At 41.5% G+C, this 27,323-nt stretch overlaps 2 protein-coding genes across 4 annotated transcripts in view; one reads left to right on the top strand and one right to left on the bottom strand.

Annotated features, from left to right (window-relative positions):
• The window catches only part of LOC138959296 (organic cation transporter protein-like), a 23,679-nt gene extending 10,416 nt beyond the window's left edge, over nucleotides 1–13,263 (top strand). For both annotated transcript variants that reach the window (XM_070330711.1, XM_070330712.1), the window contains 4 exons: nucleotides 5,697–5,923; nucleotides 6,367–6,548; nucleotides 7,152–7,303; nucleotides 7,707–13,263. In XM_070330711.1, the coding sequence (XP_070186812.1) occupies nucleotides 5,697–5,923; nucleotides 6,367–6,548; nucleotides 7,152–7,303; nucleotides 7,707–7,815 (670 nt within the window). In that variant the 3' untranslated portion in view covers nucleotides 7,816–13,263. The remainder of the gene's footprint in view (nucleotides 1–5,696; nucleotides 5,924–6,366; nucleotides 6,549–7,151; nucleotides 7,304–7,706) is intronic.
• Nucleotides 13,264–14,108: 845 nt separating this feature from the next.
• Nucleotides 14,109–23,467, bottom strand: LOC138959295 (mucin-22-like). Of its 2 annotated transcripts, none has more exons than XM_070330709.1 (5): nucleotides 23,316–23,467; nucleotides 21,902–22,195; nucleotides 20,598–20,927; nucleotides 19,794–19,973; nucleotides 14,109–16,834 (listed from the first exon to the last, which is right to left on the bottom strand). In XM_070330709.1, exons 1-5 carry the CDS (start codon nucleotides 23,454–23,456, stop codon nucleotides 15,818–15,820), a joined length of 1,962 nt encoding a protein of 653 aa, XP_070186810.1. In that variant the 5' UTR covers nucleotides 23,457–23,467; the 3' UTR covers nucleotides 14,109–15,817. The 2 variants fall into 2 exon arrangements, with proteins under 2 accessions (XP_070186810.1, XP_070186811.1); XM_070330710.1 differs by having other exon boundaries at nucleotides 21,902–22,192.
• Between the last annotated feature and the right edge of the window lie 3,856 nt (nucleotides 23,468–27,323).

Raw genomic sequence — 27,323 nt, 5'->3', positions numbered from 1 at the left:
GTCCCTTATCAGAAAGTTCAACCTCATTCGTTTGATGTTTATTAAGCACATTTTCATATAAAGTTGGCGCTTCATACGGAAAAATGGCTTTGAAATTGACCCAAATCCTTCTTTGGGCTCTGTAAATGTCGTTTGGGGGTATGGTTGTAAAATGGTATCTACTGGTCACCCCAATGTATAAACTGAAAACTATTTCTGCACCAGAACACGCAGAAAGGATTGTATCTGCCTGATGTCTGATGCTTTTCAAAATCCCCAACCACTAACACCTTCAAAACGGACTTTAACTGACACTGTTGTTTTTCCCTATATAATCCTTACTATTTTTCCGAGACGTCGTCGTGTTGTGTATTTAGCTTGCCACAACCTCATACATGGTCCTAAAAGTTAAAGTTGAAGAAAATACTAAAGATAAATGAAAAAGCTGACGCAGTGTCATTCGCACCGTGAATCCCCCCATGGGAACATACTAAAGTCTGGTTCCAAATAGGCTCAATTTCCTTCTATTTCTTTGTATTTCTGCCTCGTAGGGGTAGGGGTGTTCAAACCAAAGGCACCTTTAAACCAAAATTCAAATCACACATCTTACAATACTAAGACACTCAGCAGTAAAAGGGTGTCTGCTGGTAAAAAATTCCAAACAATCCTAAAAGTACTTCACTACTAAAAGTGCTTTTAAAAAGAGCCGTTATTTTTCCCTCTATATTCAGTATTGTGTTTTCTGCGAACATGTAGTCTATTTAGATGGTTGTCGTGTGCACTTGAGTTGCTAAAGCGTTTTCAGTTGGGCATATGTCGAAAAGCAAAGAATTAGCCCTTTGAAAACCATCAGAACTGTCACACAAAAATAACATTTACCTATCTCACCAACTGACCAAACATAGGGCTTTTCCTTGTGTATTATGTATTGTCGTGTTTTTTGTAGCATACTTGTGAAAACAGCCACCACTGTTGTAAATGATACTTTAAAGAGCATTATTTCATTTTTACAGTTGAAGGACAACCTGGACTGCCGTATATTACAGCTGTTTTACAATCAGCCAAAATTTTCTTAACAAACGTATGTTAAGAACAACTCCCATAGTGAAATTGAAGGAAAACAAATTGAAAATCCCCCTGCCATAGAGGAGCTAAAGAATCAACAATAAACGACTGCATGGATAGCTTGATGCACGAATGCATTGCGGACATGTTTGTCTCCAACCAAGAGAAAGTTCCAAAAAATCCCTTTTGTGCTTCTTATTATACAGTGACGTCAAAGACAGCCTTTTCTGCTGTTCATACATTCAGGGGTTATGGTTACACTAAACGACGTAGTTGTAGCCATACTGCCATCCAGATTTATTTTTTCCTTGCGAGCAGTCACAGGGTGTTTGTGCTGTCTGCCAACCGTTAGATGACCCCGCCCAAGTCTGTTAAGGGACCGTTTGACCGTTATAGAACGCGTCTTTTTGATTTTTTGGCACAGTTGGAAACGGTTGATTTTTATCCCTACCATTGTTTCCAAACATTATATAGGAATGTTTTGTGAACAACGGATAATAGCCGCTACTCGCATGTGTAGCAAAAGTGAGCGTACATACTCACCCTGGTCGTCCAGCCGTTGTCCGTTGCCCGTCTTTATCTGTCTGTACTGAACATTACCTTTGGATATTTCTCCAACGCTATGAAGTGAAGAAACACCAAATGTTGCAAAATGTTGTATGACCCCAAGAGCTCAAAAAAGATACTTGAGAACCTTGACCTTACCTTAAGGTCAAGGTCACAGGGAGAATGAATGTGGTCTAAAAACTGCAAAATTTCACATTGTGCCAGTTTTCTGGAAAACAAATTAAAAACAGCGGGCTTAGTTTTGTATGGTATACAAGAAAAAGAAAGCCTTATCTTCTGATACCATTTTGGTTGACCTCGCTTCAATGTCAAGGTCACAGGAGTCCTTCAAAGTTGAATTGTATACATGTTTTGAAGTGACCTTGACCCTGAACTATGAAAAAAATCTTTCAAACTTCATAATTGTGTGGGGCACATGTTATATACTGATATTGAGCCACATTTAGTCACATATCATCAAGGTCAAGGTCACTTTGCCCCTTATGAAATGTGACTGAAACGGGCAATTGAATCACTAAAAGTGACAATGTCTCTTTGTAGAAAGTGCCAATAAGTATGTTTATGCTTCCTATGTCTTGAATTGATAGCCTTGTGATGTGTGACCTTTGATGATCTTGACCTTGGCCAAAGGTCATGTGTAATTTGGTAGGAAAAATCTGTAAAACAGTTCTAATAGTGTACAATGTCCTTGCCAGCTTCAGTTGTTAGACCTTCACCTTCAAGGTCACCTGAAGGTCAAGGTCACTTTAAGACAAAGGTCAAGCATGAGAGTCGCATGGGCTTTGCTTTGTTAAGATTTTTTACCAAGACACATGGATTTCTTTACCCGGCTTGGTCACATTTTTCATAGGGGTCAATGTGACCTTGACCCTAACGATATGTGACCAGATGTGGCTCAGTATGAAATTCTAACAAACGCCCCACTCAGTGTTTAAGTTTGTAAGAGATATCGTCCATAGTAAAGTTAAAGGGGCAAGCTCACATCAAAATATGTCTACAATTCAACTTTGAAGGGCTCCTCTGACCTTGACATTGAACCGAGGTCAACCAAAATGGTATCAGAAGATAAGGCTTTCTTTTTCTTGTATACCATACAAAACTAAGCCCGCTGTTTTTAATTTGTTTTCCAGAAAACTGGCAGAATGTGAAATTTTGCAGTTTTTAGACCACATTAATTCTCCCTGTGACCTTGACCTTATGGTAAGGTCAAGGTTCTCAAGTATCTTTTTTGAGCTCTTGGGGTCATACAACATTTTGCAACATTTGGTGTTTCTTCACTTCATAGCGTTGGAGAAATATCCAAAGGTAATGTTCAGTACAGACAGATAAAGACGGGCAACGGACAACGGCTGGACGACCAGGGTGAGTATGTACGCTCACTTTTGCTACACATGCGAGTAGCGGCTATTATCCGTTGTTCACAAAACATTCCTATATAATGTTTGGAAACAATGGTAGGGATAAAAATCAACCGTTTCCAACTGTGCCAAAAAATCAAAAAGACGCGTTCTATAACGGTCAAACGGTCCCTTAACAGACTTGGGCGGGGTCATCTAACGGTTGGCAGACAGCACAAACACCCTGTGACTGCTCGCAAGGAAAAAATAAATCTGGATGGCAGTATGGCTACAACTACGTCGTTTAGTGTAACCATAACCCCTGAATGTATGAACAGCAGAAAAGGCTGTCTTTGACGTCACTGTATAATAAGAAGCACAAAAGGGATTTTTTGGAACTTTCTCTTGGTTGGAGACAAACATGTCCGCAATGCATTCGTGCATCAAGCTATCCATGCAGTCGTTTATTGTTGATTCTTTAGCTCCTCTATGGCAGGCGGATTTTCACTTTGTTTTCCTTCAATTTCACTGTGGGAGTTGTTCTTAACATACGTTTGTTAAGAAAATTTTGGCTGATTGTAAAACAGCTGTAATATACGGCAGTCCAGGTTGTCCTTCAACTGTAAAAATGAAATAATGCTCTTTAAAGTATCATTTACAACAGTGGTGGCTGTTTTCACAAGTATGCTACAAAAAACACGACAATACATAATACATAAGGAAAAGCCCTATGTTTGGTCAGTTGGTGAGATAGGTAAATGTTATTTTTGTGTGACAGTTCTGATGGTTTTCAAAGGGCTAATTCTTTGCTTTTCGACATATGCCCAACTGAAAACGCTTTAGCAACTCAAGTGCACACGACAACCATCTAAATAGACTACATGTTCGCAGAAAACACAATACTGAATATAGAGGGAAAAATAACGGCTCTTTTTAAAAGCACTTTTAGTAGTGAAGTACTTTTAGGATTGTTTGGAATTTTTTACCAGCAGACACCCTTTTACTGCTGAGTGTCTTAGTATTGTAAGATGTGTGATTTGAATTTTGGTTTAAAGGTGCCTTTGGTTTGAACACCCCTACCCCTACGAGGCAGAAATACAAAGAAATAGAAGGAAATTGAGCCTATTTGGAACCAGACTTTAGTATGTTCCCATGGGGGGATTCACGGTGCGAATGACACTGCGTCAGCTTTTTCATTTATCTTTAGTATTTTCTTCAACTTTAACTTTTAGGACCATGTATGAGGTTGTGGCAAGCTAAATACACAACACGACGACGTCTCGGAAAAATAGTAAGGATTATATAGGGAAAAACAACAGTGTCAGTTAAAGTCCGTTTTGAAGGTGTTAGTGGTTGGGGATTTTGAAAAGCATCAGACATCAGGCAGATACAATCCTTTCTGCGTGTTCTGGTGCAGAAATAGTTTTCAGTTTATACATTGGGGTGACCAGTAGATACCATTTTACAACCATACCCCCAAACGACATTTACAGAGCCCAAAGAAGGATTTGGGTCAATTTCAAAGCCATTTTTCCGTATGAAGCGCCAACTTTATATGAAAATGTGCTTAATAAACATCAAACGAATGAGGTTGAACTTTCTGATAAGGGACATTTTAAACCTAGTCATTGTCACTTCAACGTTCCCTTCACTAAAGTGGCTAAGATGCCTGGACTATTAGAGACCAGGAGGACATTTGGACATTCTGTGAAACCTTCACAAAAGCGTTATTTGTCATATCGGTTAGATCTACTCAGAAAAACTGGAGTCGCTACAGATCTTGCTTCAAATTGAGCCAAGCGTACGGTCTTGTCTATTCTTTATGGAAATTGGCAGGCGATTGCAGTTTCAATATCAGCATGTTAACGCAAATTGTGTGCGTCCCGTGACCCGCTCTTTTCAGGCTAAGTGCGTCGTGACCCCTTTAAGCACTAGTCTTCCAGTACGTTTTTGTTTGGTTTCTAGTGCGCACAGGACGCAGGGACGCACAGCTTGGGGAACCCTGGTCCTTAGAGACAAGGACACATACATCCCAACAGACGTACACATATTCATCCATACCGACGTGAATCTTACAACTGCTTCCACAAAACAACGACATGAAAGAAATTTTGCATCCCGTGTATTCAACCTTGTAAACCGTCACAAATAGGTTAAGGTCTTCGTAAAGGATAAGCAATAGATGCCAGTTATTTGGACACCTCTAAAACCAACAACCAGCCTGATCCCTGTACATAGTGAGGGTTTCTTGATGAACTATTGTCACAGATTGATACCTTTGTTTCTTGGCCCCTCCAGTTAGTAGTATAAATATACAGCAGCTCATTGCAAAGTAAGGCTTACCCAATTATAAAGTAATGCTAAAGGAATGCTAAAGTATACTCTGTTCAAGATACCATCTTGCTTGCTTAGTCCATCATGTAAATCACGATAAATATGGTTATTACATGGCACAACATATTTTACGTGAAATAAAAGCATCTTCCACTTGGAATTATACCAAATATCAGCAGTCTGATTTCTTTCTGTCCAAAGGGCGAGTTTATTCCTGAATTACTGTCGTAGGAGACATCTTTGCATATGTCATGACTCATCCAAGCTATATTGATGTTTGGTAGCCTATGTGCCCAGGGAAATTATGCTGTTTTTTCCCATGCAAAAGCCTGCACGGATCCATGATAACGTACATGATCGTTTGCACTGGAAGGAATGTATCTTTGAATGTATTCCGTTTCATTGTCATATCAGGTGTGTGATCAGTATGACTTACTACGGCCTCAGCCTCAACGTGGGTAACCTGAGTGGAAGTTTGCGCTTGAACTTTTTGATCTCCTCCGTGATGGAGCTGGCTGGTTACCTGCTGGCCTGGTTTTTGCTGGAACGACTGGGGAGGAAAAGATCTCACTGCTGCTTCATGCTGGTGGCAGGAACCTCCTGTCTGTCCACCATATTCACTGTGGCTTTTGGGGGCAAAGGTGAGATGCCAGCAGACCGTACGTTGTGTTTAGTTTTGGCAAAACGGGGAGAATACCTTCAGCTTGCTCAATCGCTGTTTTCCTTAACTGGCTTTTTTTCGAGAAAAAGATCGCAATGCTTCTTACTTTAAATCTATTTTTACTGATAATTACCCCAGATCTAGCACTTATCCTCGGCTAAGGGGCGTGTTCTAGGCACGGTCAAGTCATCCGCGTCTATTGTTGTAGTTATTGTCAGAAATGTCCGTTTTTAGCTTAATAGTTGTTGAATTTGGCTTGTTGGTACATTAACAGTTTTCCACTTGTTGTTTCTACTTGTTCATGTGTTCTTGTTTGCAATAGATTTGAATCTACTTGTTATCCTTTTCCTTCTACACGCATATTAAATCATCCGGTTATTTCCGCTTGTGTTCTTTCTATACACGTCTTCCCTGACTCCTAAGATCTTGGATGGGCGACGACAGCTCTGGCGATGGTGGGCAAGCTTGGAATCTCAGCATCCTACACCTCCATCTACCTGATCTCTGCTGAGCTGTTCCCCACTGTCATGAGGAACTTTGGCATGGGATGCAGCGTCACCCTGGGAACCATAGGCGGTGTTATGTCCCCCTATGTTGCTGACCTGGTGAGGTTCAAATCTTGCAGACAGAGTCGTCTCGGAATCTTTAATTTATGATCATGTTTGACGGTGAATTTGCAGTTTACAATGTAAAAGGCTGTGTATTCACTGTTCATGATAAGAAGCAACCTGCGTCAGGTAGGACGAAGCTTAATTTGCAAAACCAGATAAATGAGTGAATATGATGAAAGTTTACAAAAATGTCTGGAAGTTTCTCCAAAAGAAGAGCACGTAAACGTTGAGAAAACAATTTAGTCCGCTCTCTATTTGAGAACAGATCTTGAGAGCGCTGGTTGTACTTGAGCCATGTTGCAAGGTTGTCTCTACAAATGTATTGTTTCTATCTTTGTGTCTTTACTTTACCTAATGACCTCGCCGGCACTTTGCAACCGAACCACGCGATCTTGAGATAAGTGTTTTGTTTTTTATCTGCTTCATAGGTGTTTGTCTGTCTGTCTGTCTACTTCAAAGAACGTTGGGTCGACGTACTAGTAAATGTAACGTATTGTTTTGTTAATAATACACGTTTCAATTACCTACCGTTCTTGTTTTTTTAATTCTGTTTACCATGGGGGTTTCGGGAACGTATTACCAAATTCTTCATTACAGGCTCTGTTGGTGGAGGGACGGTTCAGCCGTGCAGTGCCACTGGTGGTGTTCGGGGGGCTGGGGATATTGGCCGGTCTGTCCTCACTCTTCCTGCCAGAGACTCTGCACCGTAAGATGCCAGACACCATGGAAGACGCCGTCAATTTCAAGGAGTGAGCGTTTATTTCTTGGCATACCTATAGTCGTTGAATTTGGGTTCGCTTGGCGGATAGACAAGTAAATATGTCGAGAAAAAGTGTGACTGTTCAATTTTAATTTCAAGTTGTTTTTGTAGCGTAGAAACGCAGAAGAAGAAGATGAAGTTTGTGAGAAAAAAAATAGAAGAGAGAGAGAGAGAGAGAGAGAGAGAGAGAGAGAGAGAGAGAGAGAGAGAGAGAGACTGAAACAGAGAGAGGGACAGAGAGAGAGAGAGAGAGGGCGAGAGAGAGAGAGCGAGAGAGAGAGAGCGAGAGAGAGAGAGAGAGAGAGAGAGAGAGAGAGAGAGAGAGAGAGAGAGAGAGAGAGAGAGAGAGAGAGATCTAAATCACTGCCAAATTTCTTGACTGTGTTTTCCAGAAGAGACGAAGAACAGAAAGACGCTGAATCCGCAATGAAAACACTGCAGAATAGGGTTGTTCCGGAGCACATTCCGCTCTACGGCAAGTCCGTCACTTCTGCTGCATAACAGACGATGGTCGGAGATAACTCTCTCTGGGGGCTTTCGTGGTTTGAGGCAGAGTTGCACCCCTTGCAATGGAGGAAAATAATCTGACTAATGCTTATGTTTTGTCAATCGATCGTTGGCGTCACATTGAAAAATGAGTTCTGATGTGTATTTTGTGCAGATTAAAGGCACAGTAAGCCTCTCGTAAACCATCACAGATACTGTCAGGCTTTTACACGCAGTACAAACACCCTTTCATTAACACACTCACCGCTTTTGAACATACTAGGTGCCCTCCATAAAGAGCGAGCAATTTTCAAAGAATTTATTTTTGCGTGGTTTATCTTGCCCCTGAGCCATCGCGAACCCGCGTGATCCAGTGTCCTTTTTTTTCACAATGCAGTCGTCAGCTTGTGATTTCAATGCGACTCGCTGTAAGCTTATCTGCAATAGCACGTTATTGTGTACCTCTGAATCGAAACGCAACAAACGGCTGCGATTCTCACGAACTAGAGCTACGAGAAAGACGGTTTGCGTGACACGTTTCTGGGCTTTTCTATTTTCAAACTTTCAAAACTTCGAATTGTACTGATCGTGTCTTGATGAAAACATTTTTTTTTTTTATGATTTAAGAATGTTTGTGTAACAAGCTGTCAATTTATTATCTAGATTTTAAAAGTTAGTTCCAGCGCCAAAACGAGGCGCCTGATTTGCCGATCAGACGGTCCATGAAAATAAATTCTTTGAAAATTGCTCGCTCTTTACGTAGGGCACCTAGGATGTTCAAAAGCGGTGAGTGTGTAAATGAAAGGGGGGTGTTTGTACTGTGCCTTTAAGCTCGATTTATTTTGTCACCCTATTCTTTGAAAAAGTAGGCACATCGTAGCTCTCAATCACTGCCACCATGATGGTTTGGCTGTCCGGTGGAAATACGCCAAGTGTCTTGACTTACTGACGGTGGCCACTGATCGACACTATCATGCCGCCATAGGTAGGACGCCAGCCAAAATAAACTCTGTACTGACTGCTTTCCCGCCAATTTCAAGACGTTTAATTATCCAGAGGGAGAAAAGCATGTCAAGATCTTGCAATTGAAGCAAGTTTTGTTGATATTCGATATATTTTACCCCAAAATTCGATTTATTCGTACCGATCGCGAGTGGTTACGTCCCCTCAACGAGAAAAGAAGATTTTGCGTTTGAGCAGATTTCCAAGTCATTTTTCATCGCGAATTAGACTCTATGAGTGGAATACGGGGTCCAAAATTTGACCAGCAGCACTTTAGAGAGGAGGGGGGATTCATTGCCAGTATGGAGTTTATGTGAGATAATTTAAACAAGGCCGGTCTGACGTCCTACCCATTGCCACATGTCTGATCGACACACGTGGTAACTTTTTATTTTTGAAAATCGCTTATTGGGGGCATGTATTCAATCATGTGTTCAATCACAGATGGAGAAGACTTAAATGGGTGCATGACTCCTGCTTTTCCCTCGAAGGCAACTCCCATCTCAGAGCAATTAATCTTATTTAGTATGATGAATCAAATTTGTGGTCTTGGAGTTGGAGGCTAGGCTAATTGTAGTAAAAGCACCACAGCATGCCGAATGCTGCGTGCCAAGAAACCGAAATGTTTTGTGTGAAACGTGCACGACTAAAAAATAATCGTTGAGATACCTTTCAGTTTACGAAAGTAAATCAGTGAGAGAAAATAAATATCGCTCTCCGTATAACAAAGCGAGGCTGTTTCTTTCCAGTGTGTATTCAAGTCAAAGCATTCCTTAGTAGGCTAAGAGTCTACATTCAATATTCGGCACTGTGCCTGTTGATTTGCAATAGAAGAAAGGCATCTTTGATTGTTAAAGAAGAGCTTTTCAGTTTTGAAAAAAAACCACCATATAGGCCTATATATATATATATATATATATATATATATATATATATATATATATATATATATATATATATATGTATAGGTTACAACACGAGTGGTTTTTTATATGGCTTGTATTTCAGTCAAGACCCAGCGGATGAATATCATCGGGAGACACAAGCCATATAAAAAACCACGAGTGTTGTATATCCCATTCTACCATCAAACACAAAGTGTAGACTACTAGCGGCACTGTTGCGATCTGTGGAGAGTGAAACAGTGGTGCCAGCGAGACTTGGCCCTTTTGCAACCTTAAACTAAGTGACCGTCGCTGAAAAAATAAAATGAATGAGTGCATCGATAAGTACGCGGTAACACTACTTTCAGACCATTTAAAAGCTTTAAGTAAAGGTTCATAAGTTGCAAGAGTAATGAAGTCGTATAGAAATCAATTTAGTTGAAGCGCACAATTCTTTTGTTTTGCGTTTCAGGTCGGCAGAACGGGCGAAACCGGGTTGGCACCCATTTGGCTTACTCGATTCAGAATCGATTCCACGTTGTTTTTCTCGAACGTATTATTATACAATCAGGCTTATTGACAGAGAAGCAAATTTTAGGGAACAAATATGTAGGTTTAGATTTAACCATTTGCTCCCTATTTGAAATGTATCTACGTGATAAACTGTTTTGCGAGTGTGTTTGCATGGATGAACCTAAACTGGTATGGGTGTGAGGAAAACGGGACCAAGTTGGTGAAGTCGCGAATTGCTGACACCAAGTCTGTCACCGCCGATTGATTGCATTTTGAAGGAATATGACTGGATTACGGAAAAATGCACACATGCTAAGTTCATAGATACCTTCATCGCCAATGTGGACTTACTGCAGAGCCAGGCAAAAGAGTAGACTTGCTCGCAAAATACGTGAAACAGCCGATGTTTGATACGAAGCAAAGCCACCCCAAACCATGCAGTAAGGACGCTTCTCGGTCCCGCTACGCATGACACCAGACCGGTTTTGTTGCTTTGAGTTTGACTAACAAACTCGAAACTGTCATTTAAAACATGAGCCAAATGTGTATTGATTGTGTGATTAGTCTATGTGACAGGGCTTCTATTATCTGTGCTCCCTAGCTTCTGTCAGTTCCCACACCGACACTGCTGACAGACCTGTGTGACACAGGGCCGGACTAGGCGAAGAGGAGGGGGGGTTGCCAGTGGTGGCCCAGGGGGATGTCCCCCCTGGCGGCAGGGGCGGATCAGTTCATTTTATGACTGGGTTTTTTCAAAAGTATATTGTGAAGATATGGGTGTGAAGGCGCGAAGCGCCGAGCCGACGGCGCGAAGCGCCTAGCTTGCTAGGGGGGTCCGGGGGCATGCCCCCCCGGAAAATTTTGAAAAAAAGGATGCAAAATGGTGCAATCTGGTGCATTCTGAGGATGATCATTACCAGTTTCAGGCAGCAGATTTTGTCACTGATTAATACCCCAAAAATTGAAACTCAATGTAAAATAAAGAAATGCATACCTCATTCAATATTTTTATTTTTTGGCTGGGGGGGGGGGGTCCGGAAACCCTAGAACCCACCCCCCCCCCCTGAAGCTGACGGGTAGGTCATATTCTGAGATAAGAAAATGGTCGCTCCTTGCATAAAACGGCATAAAATAAGCAATAATAAAAAAAATTTAAATAAGTAAGGTACATGTTTAGGCTAGGGGGGGGGGGGGTTGCGCAACCCCCATAACCCCCCCGGTAGTCCGGCCCTGTGACAGACTCTCAGTCGTCTGCTTCGATGCAAGGGAGGGTACTCGTTTTTTGTTTTGGTTTGTAGCCATGTGCATTGTGATAGTGTTCGACTGTTCAAACTAGTGTTATGCACGGGTTAATAAAACTGCGGATAGAACTCTTTAGCAGCAAAGCAATTAAGAGTGTATTACAATCTATTTGTTTGGCGCAAGGTCAAAGGTCGGGAGGAAAGTAGTTCTTTGCCCAAATCGGAATCTGCACTATCATATATTTTTTGGAGTCCATGATGTATTTATTGAGCTATAAAAATACAACATATATACCCATACTGAAGTAACAGAGACAAAGAAGGGAGGTCATGGGATATATATATATATATACATTTAAATTCGCATGAAAAAAATCTCTTTCATCCCGCATCGTCATGCGCATTGCTCAGTGTACAAGAAAGAGAGAGAGAGAGAGAGAGAGAGAGAGAGAGAGAGAGAGAGAGAGAGAGAGAGAGAGAGAGAGAGAGAGAGAGAGAGAGAGAGAGAGAGAGATGCGTGTGTGTGTGTGTGTGTGTGTGTGTGTGTGTGTGTGTGTGTGTGTGTTTTAGTGAAGAAAACAACTATTCAAAAATGTCTTCAATTTAGCCTGCTTGTGTAAGTTGGCGTATACGTCATATAAATGTATAGTTTCGTTGAATTTTGTTTCATTACTGGTTTTCTAAGATGAACATCATGCGTACAACTATCTAGCAAAATGTATTTCATCCTTTTCTTCACGTCTTTTGCACAATCTATTTTCGTGAATATACCAGTTCAAATTATCAAGCCATGAGCACTTACTCTAATTTTGCACAATGTGTGTTTGTATTTTCTTTATTTTATATTTGATACGTATGGTTCACTTTTATAATGTGTGACTATATTCTGACAATTTGGTTCTTCTGAATATCAGTACATTATAATATGTTATTTACATGTATACCAAAATATGACATTTTACACAGATCAAGACAGTCATTGCTCCGTCGGTCGAAGTGTACAATGTGTAAACTGTCATATTTTGGTCAAACATAAAAAAACACCATTTATGTATCGATCGATTTTTTTTACGATTGAACGCACTCAAATATGCCCTGTTTTGGTCTCGGCTTGCCGACGAATTATGATTTTCTGTCGGACTCTGACGTCACATGGCTCAAAGAAGTAAATTCCAGTGTTCAATCGATACATTTCATTCTCATTTTTGGCTCACGTAAGTGTAGCCTATGCGATGCTAACTTTTGTCTGTCTGTGCGTGCGTGCGTGCGTATGTATGTATGTATGTCTGTGGTAGAAACTTTAACATTTGAAGACGTCACATTATGGCGTAAGAGGGTTAGACGTCACGCGAAGGAATTACTGAAAGTCTCGGTCATTGTTATTTTGAGCGGGCCGAGACTAGTTGGCAGTCGTGTCCCTGTAAGTAGGCTACATGCAGACAAACAGAATCTAGATCCAGTGTCTCGCTTTCTTGCACAGTGTCACCTATGCTTACTGTGTGTGTGTGTATGTGTGACGGAGTGATTGAGTTTGTGTTACTGTTTGTCGATTTCTTACGTGAGCCTTGAAGGCTTCGCCTCTTGTTTCCCAGAATTTGATAATTGATATTGGTGTGGTTTTGCTGTTGTTGTTGATACAACATATTTACTCTAAAATAAACTAATTTCCTCAAACAAACCATAGTCCAATAATTGGTGACACATGTTTATAACTACATCTTACTTGTAGTAATATTCATTCAATAGATTTAATGTTCAAAAGATAATCGCTTCTTTCGTTGTACACATGAGCATGCATTTTATTAAAATGAGATGCTTTGTAAGATATGCAGCCAGTGTGCAATAATGTGACATACTATTGTTATGCTAATTGTGCGTGCAAGCGTACGTTTGTGTGTGTATGTTTGTGTGAGTGTTTGTGTATGTGTGTGTGTGTGTGTGTTTTTTTTTATTTGCGTGCATACGTGCGTGTGTGTGTGTGCATGTATGTGTTTGTGTGAGTGCAAGCGAGCGTATGTGTGTGTATGTGTGTGTGCGTGTGTGTGTGCATGTGTGTGTGACTCTCTCTCTCATTCACTCACTCTCATTCTATCTCCTTTTCTCTCTCTCTCTCTCTCTCTCTCTCTCTCTCTCTCTCGCTCTCTCTAAATGCGCTTTTCGACTTGACGGGGTTTAGGCACTGCCAGGTTCGCAATTACTTTGACTCAAGGTCGACATCTTGAAAAACGAAGGCACCATAGCATTCTAGGTTGTGGAATATTAGTATCAGGCAAGGACATTATTACAAACGTGTAAACGTCTTTCTCTCTTCTGATTTCCTGAAGCAGAAGGTCGACACTGTTGACCTAGTTTTAAACCTCTTTTCTTTTTTGAATGTGTGCGCGTGTATGTACATGTGTGAGCGCGCGCGAACACATGTGTATTCGTGTGTGTGTGTGTGCGTGTGTGTGTGTGTGTGTGTGTGTTTAAAAACAGGATCGAACAACAAGCAGTCTACACTAGAACTGGTGTCACACCACTGCTGTGAAACAATTGACGTTCAAATGATAATGGTTTTAATGCGCGTACTCTACATCAAAACCAGTGATTTTGCTTTACTTATTTTGCCTTACTACTGTGTAAAATACAAACTGTATTTTTTTAAATTATAACTAAATCAGAAATGCAATGATGAGATAAAAACTTTAATAGCAAAAACCAAGGAAATAATTTGTATACTGTCGGTGAGAGTAATATTTGACAACGAGGAACAAGTTTAAGGGAGGGAACTGTTTAAACTGCAGCGGCCACCGCAGGAGGTTGCTTCCTTTGCTACAACTAATGTAACTCGATAAACAACAAAATATTGCAAAGCGATTTGCAAACCTCACCGTTGTTGATCTTGACGAGAAAACACTAACAGTGGCGATGTTTACAGCAAGTGTTTTGAAATCCCGTAAAACGTTTGTTGACCTACTTCCAAACAAATCAGTGACTTCGCATGTATAAAGACAAATAATTGATTTACCTACTGCTAAAATTTCATTTTAGTGTGATTACGGGTGAACATTTTTTTACTCATGTAAACACATGAGAAGAAAATTAACGTCCATGCTGTTCTCCAGAGACGGCTATTATCGCTCAGTGTCTCTCAAAACACGCTGCGGTCATGCTTGGCGGGATGGGCATCGCAGTAGCACAGCAATTATCAAGAAAATGTCAAGCGTGTTTACAGGACTAGCATATTTATAGCAGTGGTCATACTTGGACTATGGGAAGCCATCCCCCCCAGCGTTAAATGTGTGCAGAACACGAATGAAGGATGTTGGTTGGTTGGTTGTTCTTGAACGTCCCTTCAAGCAATATGGCTATGCGGGACCGATGTAAGCTTGTTTTCTTTCTTAGTTTCAAACTACTTAATTAGGCCTACGTTTAGGTCTATAACTGTAAAATCAAGAAGGTTCTACAAAGTGCATGCCTTTTAACACTTGCCACTTAAATATTGCCACTTAAAATGTACAAACATCTTCTCCGGGGGGTCGTCCTGAAAGTCAAATTATGATGGCAAATGGTTGACAATGACTGTTGCTTCAAGGAGCGTGAGGCGGTCATCTTGGTGTGCTGACAACTAAGCGGACTGTTGCTTCAAGGAGAGTGAGGCGGTCATCTTGGCGTGCTCACAACTAAACAGACTGTTGCTTCAAGGAGAGTGAGGCCGTCATCTTGGCGTGCTGACAACTAAGCAGAATGTTGCTTCAAAGAGCGTGAGGCGGTCATCTTGGCGTGCTGACAACTAAGCAGACTGTTGCTTCAAGGAAAGTGAGGCGGTCATCTTGGCGTGCTGACAACTAAGCAGACGGTTGCTTCAAAGAGCGTGAAACGGTATTCTTAGCGTGCTGACAACTAAGCGGACTGTTGCTTCAAGGAAAGTGAGGCGGTCATCTTGGCGTGCTGACAACTAAGCGGACTGTTGCTTCAAGGAGAGTGAGGCGGTCATCTTGGCGTGCTGACAACTACACTGACTGTTGCTTCAAAGAGCGTGAGGCGGTCATCTTGGCGTGCTGACAACTAAGCGGATTGGTACTTCAAAGAGCGTGAGGCGGTAATCTTGGCGTGCTGACAACTACACTGACTGTTGCTTCAAGGAGAGTGAGGCAGTCATCTTGGCGTGCTGACAACTAAGCGGATTGTTCCTTCAAAGAGCGTGAGGCGATCATCTTGGTGTGCTGACAATTAAGCGGACTGTTTCTTCAAAGAGTGTGAGGCGGTCATCTTGGCGTGCTGACAACTAAGCGGATTGTTCCTTCAAAGAGCGTGAGGCGGTCATCTTGGCGTGCTGACAACGAAGCGGACTGTTCCTTCAAGGAGCGTGAGGCGGTCATCTTGGCGTGCTGACAACTAAGCGGACTGTTGCTTCATTGAGCGTGAGGCCGTCTTCTTGGCGTGCACCCATTGCACAACACGGATACAGTCGAAGGACAGCACCACGGCCAACACCAGCGATAGCGAGACGATGGCGAAGGCACCCATGGCAAAACTGGACGAGCGCTCATCTGGAGCGCTGCTGACCTTGCGGACACTGGCGCTGGTGTTGCCCCTGGCAACGGTGAGGTTGACTTTGAGCTCCTCCACCACTGCCACGACTGCCGCCTCCTCCTCCTCTTCCTGGGCCGGGGTCTTTGGGGAGGACGACCTGGGGGTGTTCTGCTTGCAGTAGCAAGGCTGGATCCGCTGAGCAGGCTTTGGAGGTTGTGATGGTTTGGTCGTAGGCGGGCGTTTGGTGGGTGTGGTGCGAGCTGCTGATGTTGTGGATGTAGTGTCCGTGGCTGTGGATTTGAAGACCTGGGAGGTGATAGTGTTGTCCGTTGTTGTCATGAGGGTTTCTTTTGGGGTTTCAGTTCTGATCGTCAGATTCTCTTCGAGAGTGGTACCTTTGATTCCTTCTCTAACTGTGGTGTCTTCTGATGTGATCTTACTGTTTTGGGTACTTTCCGTTTGGAGTTCTCTATTTGTGGTCTCAAAGTCTAATGTTGGTTTGGTCCTGCCATTTTCTGTTGCAGGTTGTTTGCCAACGGTGAATTTGTTCTTGATAGAACTGCTCGTTGTCACTTGCCCGAGAGTAGTGCTACCATCCCACCGAGTTGTGGAAATTGAATCTGAAACGCCAGTGACCTCGGTGGTGACCTCTTTAGCAGTCGTGCTCGCCTTCCAGATGGTTGAAAGATCAGTATAAGTTCCCGAGTTGGATTCAGTATGGGATGTGCCCTCCCCAGCGGTTGTGGACACACGTAAAAGAGTGCTCTCTGTTGTCTCTGTGTACCCTGCGTCCTTGGTTGTGTATGCTGTGTTAACGAAGGTGGTGAGGGCATAGGTAGTGGTCTCGGGACAAGTGAAGATTGGATTCCAGCCGTTAGTCTGCAACAGACAAATAATACAATGGTAAATCATAAATACATAATTTGGTTTGAAATCGGGGTAGCTTAGGGTCACAAGTTGGAACCCAGGCCAGCTCGATCACGGGCCAATTATCCATGTCCACTCTCTTGTCACCGCTGTGGTACGTAAAAGACCTCAGTCATTCTACCAGAAGCGCAAGTGGTTGATGACAACTTGACACGCACACACCTTGGGAGTATGACTCTTCTAATAAAGCATGACAGAAAAATGACAGAAAATTAAAATAATGACTCTGCAGTACAGCGTTTCTTGAGTTATCTGATAAGTCTTTCCATAAGTGCTATAACAACACACATGAAATGCAAATAAATTGTTATCACTTTTATGGAGTGGTAAAAGAGCAAAAATTAAAAAGACAGTAGTGTGTAAACCCCTTGAAGAAGGGGGGTTAAATATGGTGAATATTTATGTATTTTTGTCAACATTGAAGATCGATTGGATGCGAAAAGTTGTTTGTGGTGATTCATGTTTGAAGACATTTGTTATGGATATGTATCCAGAACTAAATAGTGTGAATCTGGTTGGTAGCAATTATATAAAAGTGTTGAAAAATACGGTGAAAAACAAGTTTTGGCAAGATGTGTTAAAGCATTATGAAAAGTTATATGCAAAATGTTTACCTGTTAATATTGATGAATTTTTGTACGAATGTCTTTTTTATAATGATAACATAGTGAGAGGTAAAAGAAGCATTTATTATAAGAGTTGGCATGAAGAAGGAATTGTACACGTGAAACATTTAGTAAATATGGAGGGTAAATATTTGAATTATCAAGAATTTTCTGAATTATTTCCCAATGTTAAAAGTGATATTTTGTTGTATTGTGGAATTGTATCCGCTGTGAAAAGCTATCAGAAGAAATTGAATTTTAAGACATTGAATTGTCAGCATGAATCAGTGGATAGTAGAGTGTGGTCAGTGATAAAAAAAGGAAATCATGTTGTGAAGAAGGTGTTTGTGCAGTCTAACGATATTCCATCCGCGGTTTCAAAATGGAAAAGCACCAGTGAAAGTAATATGAATTGGAAATTAATTTTCTTGAAACCCTTTCAAAGTACTGTTGATGTCAGTTTAAGGTGGTTTCAGCTGCGACCCCTACACCGGATTCTACCTTGTAATAAATATTTATATTTATGTAAAATTAAAAATTCAACGCTCTGCACATTTTGCGGGTATCATGAAGAGACAATTTTTCACTTATTTTGGGAATGTATGATTGTTAAAACCTTCTGGATTAAATTGAATAATGTATTGCACAAAGAATGTTTACATTGTGAACATTTGACTTTTTCAAAAGGATTGATAATATTTGGAAATGATGATAATGTGAACACTGATAATGTTTTAGATTTGATTATTCTTTTAGCAAAATATTATATTTATAAATGTAAACTTCAGGGCTCAGTTCCGCTTTTGAATGTTTTTTTGAAAATATTAAAACAAAGATATTACATTGAAAAGAAATTGAATCTTATCAGGAATAGAAATGTTGAATTTTTGTCAGAGTGGTTACCCTATGCGAATATATGTTAGGTTATTGACCAAGGCGAAGTGTCCATTTCAGCTTAACTTTTTGTACAGTTTAAAATTGTAGGTTTTTATAAGATTTTAGGCAAGAGTGTGTGTGTATGTCTTATGTCTGTCTGCTTCACTTATCCTCTTACCTGTCTGTCACCCTGTTACCCCCTCTCCCTCTCCCTCTCTCTCTCTCTCTCCCTCTCTCTCTCTCTCTCTCTCTCTCTCTCTCTCTCTCTCTCTCTCTCCCTCCCTTTTTTTATCAGTATTGTCGGTATGTTATATGTCCGTCTGTCGGTTAGGTCCTAATGTTGTATGTCTTGTATACTTGCCATTTACATATTTATTATACATGTTGAAGGATAAATGAAGATACATTGTAGACGGATGCATGTTATGGATTAAAAGCCCCACGATGATTGTGCTTGGCAAATACAAAAAAAAAAAAAAAAAAAATTGTTATCACACCTTCTTCTTCTTCTGCGTTCGACAGATTGCACGGTTTAGAGTCTCTCTCCGAGGGATGCCACAAAGCTGGCCGTGCGGCGGAGTTTTTATGCCGTTCCCCAGAGTTTGGTCCGAATGTTATCACACCAACGAACTTATATGTAACTACATACACCAACAACATTATCAGCAGTCTGCTTTTTCTGTGCACAAAGGGATGATTTTACTGACTAACATATATGACAATCAAACAAAATCATGTCCATAAATTGTATCAAATACATTCTCACTTTGCACAGGTGCAGGGTAACCCCTCAAAAAAAGCAACCCACTAAAATGCTAGTAACTTCTACATCTCTTGATCAATATAATTGGTGTTTATTAACTTCAGCTTTGACTGTTATGCCTTTTTCCAAAAAAACAAATCCGAACTCGGACTTATTCAACATGCAGTACGAGTTTTGAAATTGGGCGGTAGACAAACTAACCCGATTTAAGCCCTCCAGATTGTTACCTTTGGGCTAATTTGAAGGATCTAGTATACCCTAACCAACCTTAGACAATCGACGACTGAATTACAGCAATATGTACACTCGGACATTCAAATAGTCCAAAAGGTACAAGTCTTGAGGTTTAAAGGCAGGTAGGTAGGTATGACCATTTTCAACCCTCGTACTGTAGAGACAATCCCCGAATTCGGAACATTTCCTTGAAAGCGCACACGCGTCAGACCATTATTTTGACCTACAAACGTGCTACTTTGTGTACTGGTCACGAATAAGCTGAAGTTAATGCACACCAAATAGGAAGTACGTTGTGTGGATCCAAGTTTGAGGACGTCCTTAAACCATGATACGGAATGTCAACATGTCTAATAAAGTATATCTGTTTACATGGGAAGGAAGGCCCCCTCAATGTTACACACCCCACAATCTAGCTAGCCAAATAACTTACCTCTGGTGCGTCACCGCCAAGAGCGTAGCACAAGCCGTGGGCTTTGCTGGCACCAGTGACATAGGCAGCCATGCGTGTCGTTCCGCTCACTGAACTCAGCGCGTACACAACGCCGCGACTGAGCCCTGTCAGTTCTCCACCAACCAATGCTCTGCTGCTGTTGCTTTTCCCTGCAGAGATCTGTATACAAGATCAAGCCACTGCAGCTGAGTCAAAAATCGTCAAGAACATAATAGTATACATTTGTACGCACGCCTACAAAAGATTTTCTCCGTGTGTGTGTGTGTGTGTGTGTGTGTGTGTGTGTATGTATGTATCGTGTGTCCACCAAAATACCCGTGTGACTTGGAATAATAGGCCGTGAAAAGTAGGATATGCGCCGAAATGGCTGCGATCTGCTGGCCGATGTGAATGCGTGATGTATTGTGTAAAAAAAATTCCATCTCACACGGCATAAATAAATCCCTGCGCCTTGAATAAAAATTGAAAAGAAAAAAATCCCTGCGCTTAGAACTGTACCCACGGAATACGCGCGATATAAGCCTCATATTGATTGATTGATTGGTATGTGTGTGTTGGTGTGTGTGTGTGTGTGTGTGTGTGTGTGTGACAGTGTGTGACTGTGGGTGATAGTGTGTGTAATCACCATGTGTGTATCTCACTCTGTGTGTGGGGTGGGGGGAGAAAGAGAGCGAGAGGGAGTGAGAGAGGTTGAGGTATATGTGTGAGAGAGAGAGAGTGGGGGAGGGAGAAAAAAGTGGGGAGGGGGGGGGGGGGGGTTAGGAGGGGGTTCGAACGACTCACACTTTTCCAGTTTGATTGCAGGTGTTCTCCGTTGATCGTGAGACTGTCTGTCTGAGCTTCTTCCGTGATGATTGTGACGGTGAATTTCAAGCTTGCGCGGTCCCATAGAGCTTTGGTAGGCAGAGCGAATGTCATTGCTGTGGTCCAACGACTTGTGTCTGTTAAGGTCAGCATGCAGGGGTGAAGGACATATCTAGTTCCACGCACCGCCTTGATCACAACGACAGGTTTGTCGCTGACCAGGTAGTGAAAACTGGCTGTGTCCAGGGTCGTGTTTGTCCACTCGTACGCGTCGCTGAGCGTCAGGCGTTGGTCACAGTCAACATATACCTGTAAGAAAATAATAACTGCAAATTCGTTAAAAGCAAAAGGTTTCCTTGATACAAATCTGATTTCATCTTTATTTTTTATAACGTAACTGCAATTATTAAACCGAAATAAAATCGTGGTGGCCATTTTTCTTTCTGCGCCGAGGCCACCAGGGCGTGTGAGCTGTGCTGTGCTATTCATGGTTGAAAGCAACGGATTTAGGATATATGTTACTCGTATAGCGCGTTGTTTTACGTCACAACAAAACGAAATCCATTGTCCTTCCCATGCAAAGGTCACCAAGGCATGTTCTTTGGTGTGCCCCGCGGCGTTTTATCATGTGGATCAACGAAACTCTTTTGTACTGCATACTTTTTCTTCAATACAGAATACAGAATACATAATACAGTATTTATTGAGCCAAGTGACATTAAAAAACATTTAAAGCACAAGGAATTTAGCGTAGTGTTGGTAAAATCACGCACACACACACACACTGACACACACTGACACACACACACACGCCCACACATACACATATTGCTGAAAAGTAAACGTTGTACATGTTCAGGAAAGAAATGTGCGTTTGCCCTATGCAAAGAGCTGGGCCAGATCGTGAAAACACAAACACATGAACAAAGCAGAACAATGGTGACCGCGCAAAATAAAATGCAAACTCGATTAAGATATTACCTTCAAGTGTTCTGTTCAATAGCTTATTTTCATACGGATACACTTCGTCAGCGGTACACTACCACTACTTTCATGGATAAAGGGGTCGATTGATGAGATTTTCAAATAATGTCAGTGTGAATAGATCTTATTATGCAGAAACAGAAAAAGTCAGACTCAGAGAAAGATTTAGAGATTTTGCCATTCTGAATTGAACCCTGCACAAATACAGAAACTGAGACTGAAACAGAGAGTCGGTCTCGTTTTTAAAATAATCAATGTTGAATAAATCAAAGAAGAAGGAAACTCATTCAAATACTTACCACCGTATCATTCTCCGCGGCCGCCAGGTAATACACGTCAGTTGACGAAGGACCCATAGCTGTCGTAGGGAACGTGACGTACTCCTTCCCCCATACTTGCACTCCGGGTAGCTGCACCCACATATGATCCCGGCAGCACCCGCCTGTCATCATGTTTCTGTTGAGGCCGAAGGACAGTGCCAGAGGTTTGTCCGAGCGAATGTCCAGTCCAGTTAAGTCGCCATCGTGGATGGTGCTAACTGTTTGTAGTTTGTTGAGTGTGGTGGTCACCAATCGGCCGTCGCCTGTGGACTGCTGATGACCAGATGACAGTGTTTTATAATTATGTTGTCTGATTGTTCCATAGTGTGTAGTTTATTTTGGAGGGGTGTTGTTTTATTTGCATACAGTATATGTACGTGTGTGTGTGTGGTTGTGTGTGTGGTTGGGTGGGTGTGTGTGTGTGTGTGTGTGTGTGTGTATGTGTTATTGTGATGATGATGCTAATGATGATGATGATGATGATGATGATGCTTGTGTGTGTGTGTGTGTGTGTGTGTACGTGTGTGTGTGTGTGAGAGAGAGAGACAGAGAGACAGAGACAGAGAGAGAGAGAGAGAGAGAGAGAGAGAGAGAGAGAGAGAGAGAGTTCCGAGACGGACCACAGGCGGAAGGTATCGTTCACTGGACCAACACTATCATAAGACTACAAGGTAGTCTCGCTCCACTTCAGAAAAAATTATCCAAAAAATAATTGCCAATGTCGAGGGCCTTTGTAACTTTATACCAGGATAAATGAATGTTCTAGTTATCTGTACCTTTTATGTTTAGCTGCCTGTCCGCCGCATGTTTTTAAACCGTATTCTGTGCGACCAAACGTGTCTGTCGCCGGCAAATCAGTTCGATGGTTAGCAGCTGAAGTCCGAGGAGAGTGTAGTCCGATGCGCTCATTGGTTAATAATCGGATATTCGATGATTATTTCCATAAATAAAAAAGTGAAAGTCCTGTGGGTATCTTCCCTTTGCTGCGCAATATTTACATATTTTTTTAGACCAACGAGCGCTAGTATGCATATTCGGTGCGGCAAGCATGTCTTTCAACACTCTCGATAAACGGTTCGCAAACGAAGAATCGTCCAAATGATGGTTAAAAACAACCTGCGGCGGACGGCAGCAGAAAATGAAAGGTACATGTAGTTAAAACAATCATTCAACTGTATTTATTTGACCTTAAACAGACTGTAGGAAGAGAAAAACCATCTTGAACAATATTTTTTTCTCGGGAAGTGACTCCAGGAACAAGAAGCTGAGTGACATACCGTGTATAGTCTTATTATGGTAGTGTTGGTCCAGTGAACGATACCTTCCTCCTGTGGACGGACAAACACACAGAAGTAGATATATAGCAATAGCAACAGTGACAATTCAAGCTGACCTGTGAAGAAACGGAGGTAGAGGAAAGGTCCACATCAACACCAGCAGGTTTACGAATAACGACTGCAGTGTTGTCTTCTGAAGCCGTCACAACAAAGAACGAGCGCTGGTTACTCGATAGTCTTGTGAAGGGAAGAGTCATCACAGAGTAGCGTTCTCCCAGCTGTGTGACGTCACGGACTAGAATGGCGTCAATATTATAGAGAAAATAGTCGAACGCGTACACGTTGACGACGTCTGATGACGTAATCTCCACCGACATGACGCTCGTATGTAAACTCGTCATCCCGTTTTTCGCAAGAACAAGAGTCAGCGGTGCGCTGTTGTTGTTGATGACGTAGGGACCGTAGGCAGACGGCAACATGTAAGTCGTCACAAGGTCAACAGTGACGTTGTGGGGACGAGTGGTTGCGATAACCAGACTTTGTTCGTAAACGTTGTTATCGAAGTTGACTGCAGGAAAGGAGAAGACATATCTCTGTGGCGCTTCCCTTTGCGTTCTCCAGAGCGGTGTTGGTGTCGATACTATCAGTGTTGGTGGCGTTGTCGCTGTTGTTGAAGAAGTGTTGATGGTGGAGAAACTGGTAGTGGTAGACGTTGATACGCTTGAAGATTGAGGCTGATCTGGAAGGCCGACAACTCCATTGGCAAGGAGCTCTAAAGATACAGCGAAGAGGTATGAACAAGACACAATAATATCAATACAAATAATAATTATACAGTTATAAGAAAATAAAAACAAACACCAAAAAAACAATAAAACATAGTCAGCAGGTCCGTAAGCCAGTCAGCGAGACTAACAGAGGAACAGTTTACCGCATCCACAAAAACGGCAACAACACCATCATCACCAATAACAACAACAACAACAACAACAAAACGAATAATAATGAAGGCCAAAACTTCAACAACAACGACGAGACTCAATGCATTCATAATTTATTATTCTCCTTAATCGTTGAAAAGGCAAACTTCTATACCTGCTGTGACACAGACGCTTAGGAAGAAACTCAAACAAAGAGAAAGAGCTCTGGAGAAACCAACGGCTTTCAGACCAATCGGAGCCATTTCATATTTCAGGAAATGTACTCTCTGATGTTAAACTGTGAACTCCAGTGTGATGCTACAAGCCACAGTCTGTCATCACAGTCTTGTACTGCCAGTTTCTCCAAATAGCATTCAATGAAAAGGCAACACAAGCAAAGGTACCGCGTCTTCTTCAGTCCTGGCCCTATCACACTGTGCTTGAGATTAAACAAGTATAACACTCCACAGTATCTGGCTGTGCAGACCAAGCCAGTCAACGGTGCGCTCTGGCGAATTTCCTAATTTAGGTAAACCTGTACTGATTTGCTTCAAAATGCTCCGAACTAAGCTTATTGATTAAATGAAATGTAATCCACGCGCGGTTTTCTCTTCAGCAAATTCTCTTTAAAAAGGAATCCCGACTTCCGTTCGTTGACATATTTTATTCAGTCCTGATGGGAGCGCATTCCTCGAAGCAGATAAAACCGCCTTGCGGTCTCGGTCGATACAATTGCAACAGAAGACGATACGCTCCCCTCGGACCGACAAAAAACCTGGTCTGACAACAAGCCACCAAAAATCTTATATAACACAGCATTAACATTAACTCTGTCTGGTGTTGGAAAGTATTGTTATACCGTCTGTAATAATTATTATCATTATTTAAACGCATAAATTGGGTCCTTTTCGAACGATGGACCTTGCACTCCAACCGATTTCTGAGCCCTCCTCAACTTCTCCTCTGCAGAAGGGTTCTGCTAAATGCAAACGGCGTGCAGGTCTTGTCGTCCATTAAAATAAGACCGTTTGCCAGAGAACGTTTGTTTCTGTGGGCTTACAGCAATTCAGCTCACCGTCTCAGATCTTGCCAGGGACCGAATACATTCTGTTCATTTGTGTCCGACAAAGTCAAAATGTCGTTTAACTACCGCTCAGTATTTGTTTATACCGCCCGGTAATTGTTTATTTTCCCTCTGTATTCATGTCAGTCTGATAGAAAGTCTGTAGCTACCAGTGTTATTTTTTAGAATAGGAGATTTGCCATGCTTTCTCTTCTCTGCGCATGCGTAACCGACATTTGCGCCGGCGTGTCAATTCCCAAGTCAACATGCCAACAACAACAAAAACAAGGCATAAAACTAATTAGAAAAAACTACAAAAAACAACAAAACAAATACGAGGAAAATTAATAAAGAAAGACAAGCAAACAAAAAAGCCAACAAACAAACAAGCATGAGAAAACAGAATATAGAAGAAACAAAAGGTACGTGTGAGAGAAATGCCACAAAATAAACACCAACTGAGTAGAGGTTCACAGAATAAGGTCAGTGGGGAAAAACATGACAACACAAATGTACCTTCAAGTTCAATTGGCAACCTAGCATTAAAGAAAATTGATTCCAGAACCATAAGTTTAAGTAAGCTATGATTATCTGTCAATATAATTGTTTGTAATAACTTGAAATTAAAGTGAAAATTCCATTTTGATTTTCCAAACAACGTACTCTCTTAACACATGAAGAACAATAAGCAAAATTAAACACATATGAGAAATGATATAACACAAAACAGTATTTTTAGAAATGAGCTGACCGGGATTTAAACTCAACTCATCAGCTTGTGAGGCACAGAGCTTAACTATTCGGCAGCGGTAGCAGCTCAAGTTATCGTGACACTGAGATGAATTGAAGATGTTCGCAAGCTTTGGTATGTTCGAGCATCGGTTGAAATCTTTCGTTAGCAATATTTGTTATGTGTACTGGATTAATCGTTGCTTAAATGATACCATTGTGTGATCATGAGAGACATAACACTATTTGGAAAGGATTCATTCAGAGTTGGCTGTTTGAATAACGTATGAAAGGGAGGGATTATACAGTTCGGTAAAGGAGTTACAGACTGTTCAAGAATAGGGTCCCTAGTAGATGGTCGGTAGCTACCAGTGTTTGTTATTTTTAGAATGGGAGATTCCCATACTTTCTCTTCTCTGCGCATGCGTTACCAACTTTTCCGCCGGCGTATCAATGTCCAAGTCAATTTTGTAAACATGCCAACAACAACAATATCAATAACAGAAGGAAGAAAGACAAGCCAACAAAACAGCCAACAAACAAACAAGCATGAGAGCACAGAATATAGAAGAAAAATATGTTACGTTGGAGAGAAATGCCACAAAATAAAGACCCTTGAAGCGAACGTTCACGAAATAAGGTCAGTGGGGAGGAAAAAACCATTAACATACGAATGTACCTTCAACATCAATTGGCAACCTAGCATTACAGAAAATAGATTCCAGAACATAACTTAATTTTGATATTACTTGCAACGTACACACGAAGAGATATAAACAAAACTAAACACATTTGACAAAGGGTGAAACAATAATAGGGCAAACCGTGCTTTGAACTGGACTTAATGGTTGTCAGGCAAACGCTGTTATAACCGTTCGGCCACGATAATAGCTAATGAAGAAGCGACACTGGAACGAATTATGGAAGACGCTAGCACGCTTTCGCCACAAAGCCGGTATGATCGAGCATCGGTTGAAATCTTTTGTGAGCAATATCTGCTATTTGTACTCAATGCATTATTGCTTAAATGATACAACTGTGTGGCCATGAGGGATATAAACTTAAGAACAATATTTGGACAGGGTTTATTCAGAAGTGGCTGTTTGAATAACGTATGAAATAATGACACGGACAGTTTGGTAGAGTTACCTGACAGGAAGTGACTTTACAGGAGGGGTATCGCTCGGTCCTCAATCTTTACCGGTCGGTATAACACTCTGGTAAGCCCTTATCGGGGTTTCATAAATTCGACTAAACGAACCAAATGGGTGTTACAGTTCGGTATAATGAGTTACAGACTTTCCATAGGTATATGGGCCCTGGCGTGTTACATGGATTATAAGGCCACCTCTCCTTTTTGACACAAACCAAACAAATCTCAATCCTTACTATTTTGTCTCATGAGTTAAAAT

The sequence above is a fragment of the Littorina saxatilis genome, linkage group LG2 (genome assembly GCF_037325665.1).
Source record: "Littorina saxatilis isolate snail1 linkage group LG2, US_GU_Lsax_2.0, whole genome shotgun sequence".
Taxonomy (NCBI): Eukaryota; Metazoa; Mollusca; class Gastropoda; order Littorinimorpha; family Littorinidae; genus Littorina; species Littorina saxatilis.
Note: the sequence above shows the minus strand (reverse complement) of the source record. Positions and strands in the feature narration are given on the sequence as shown.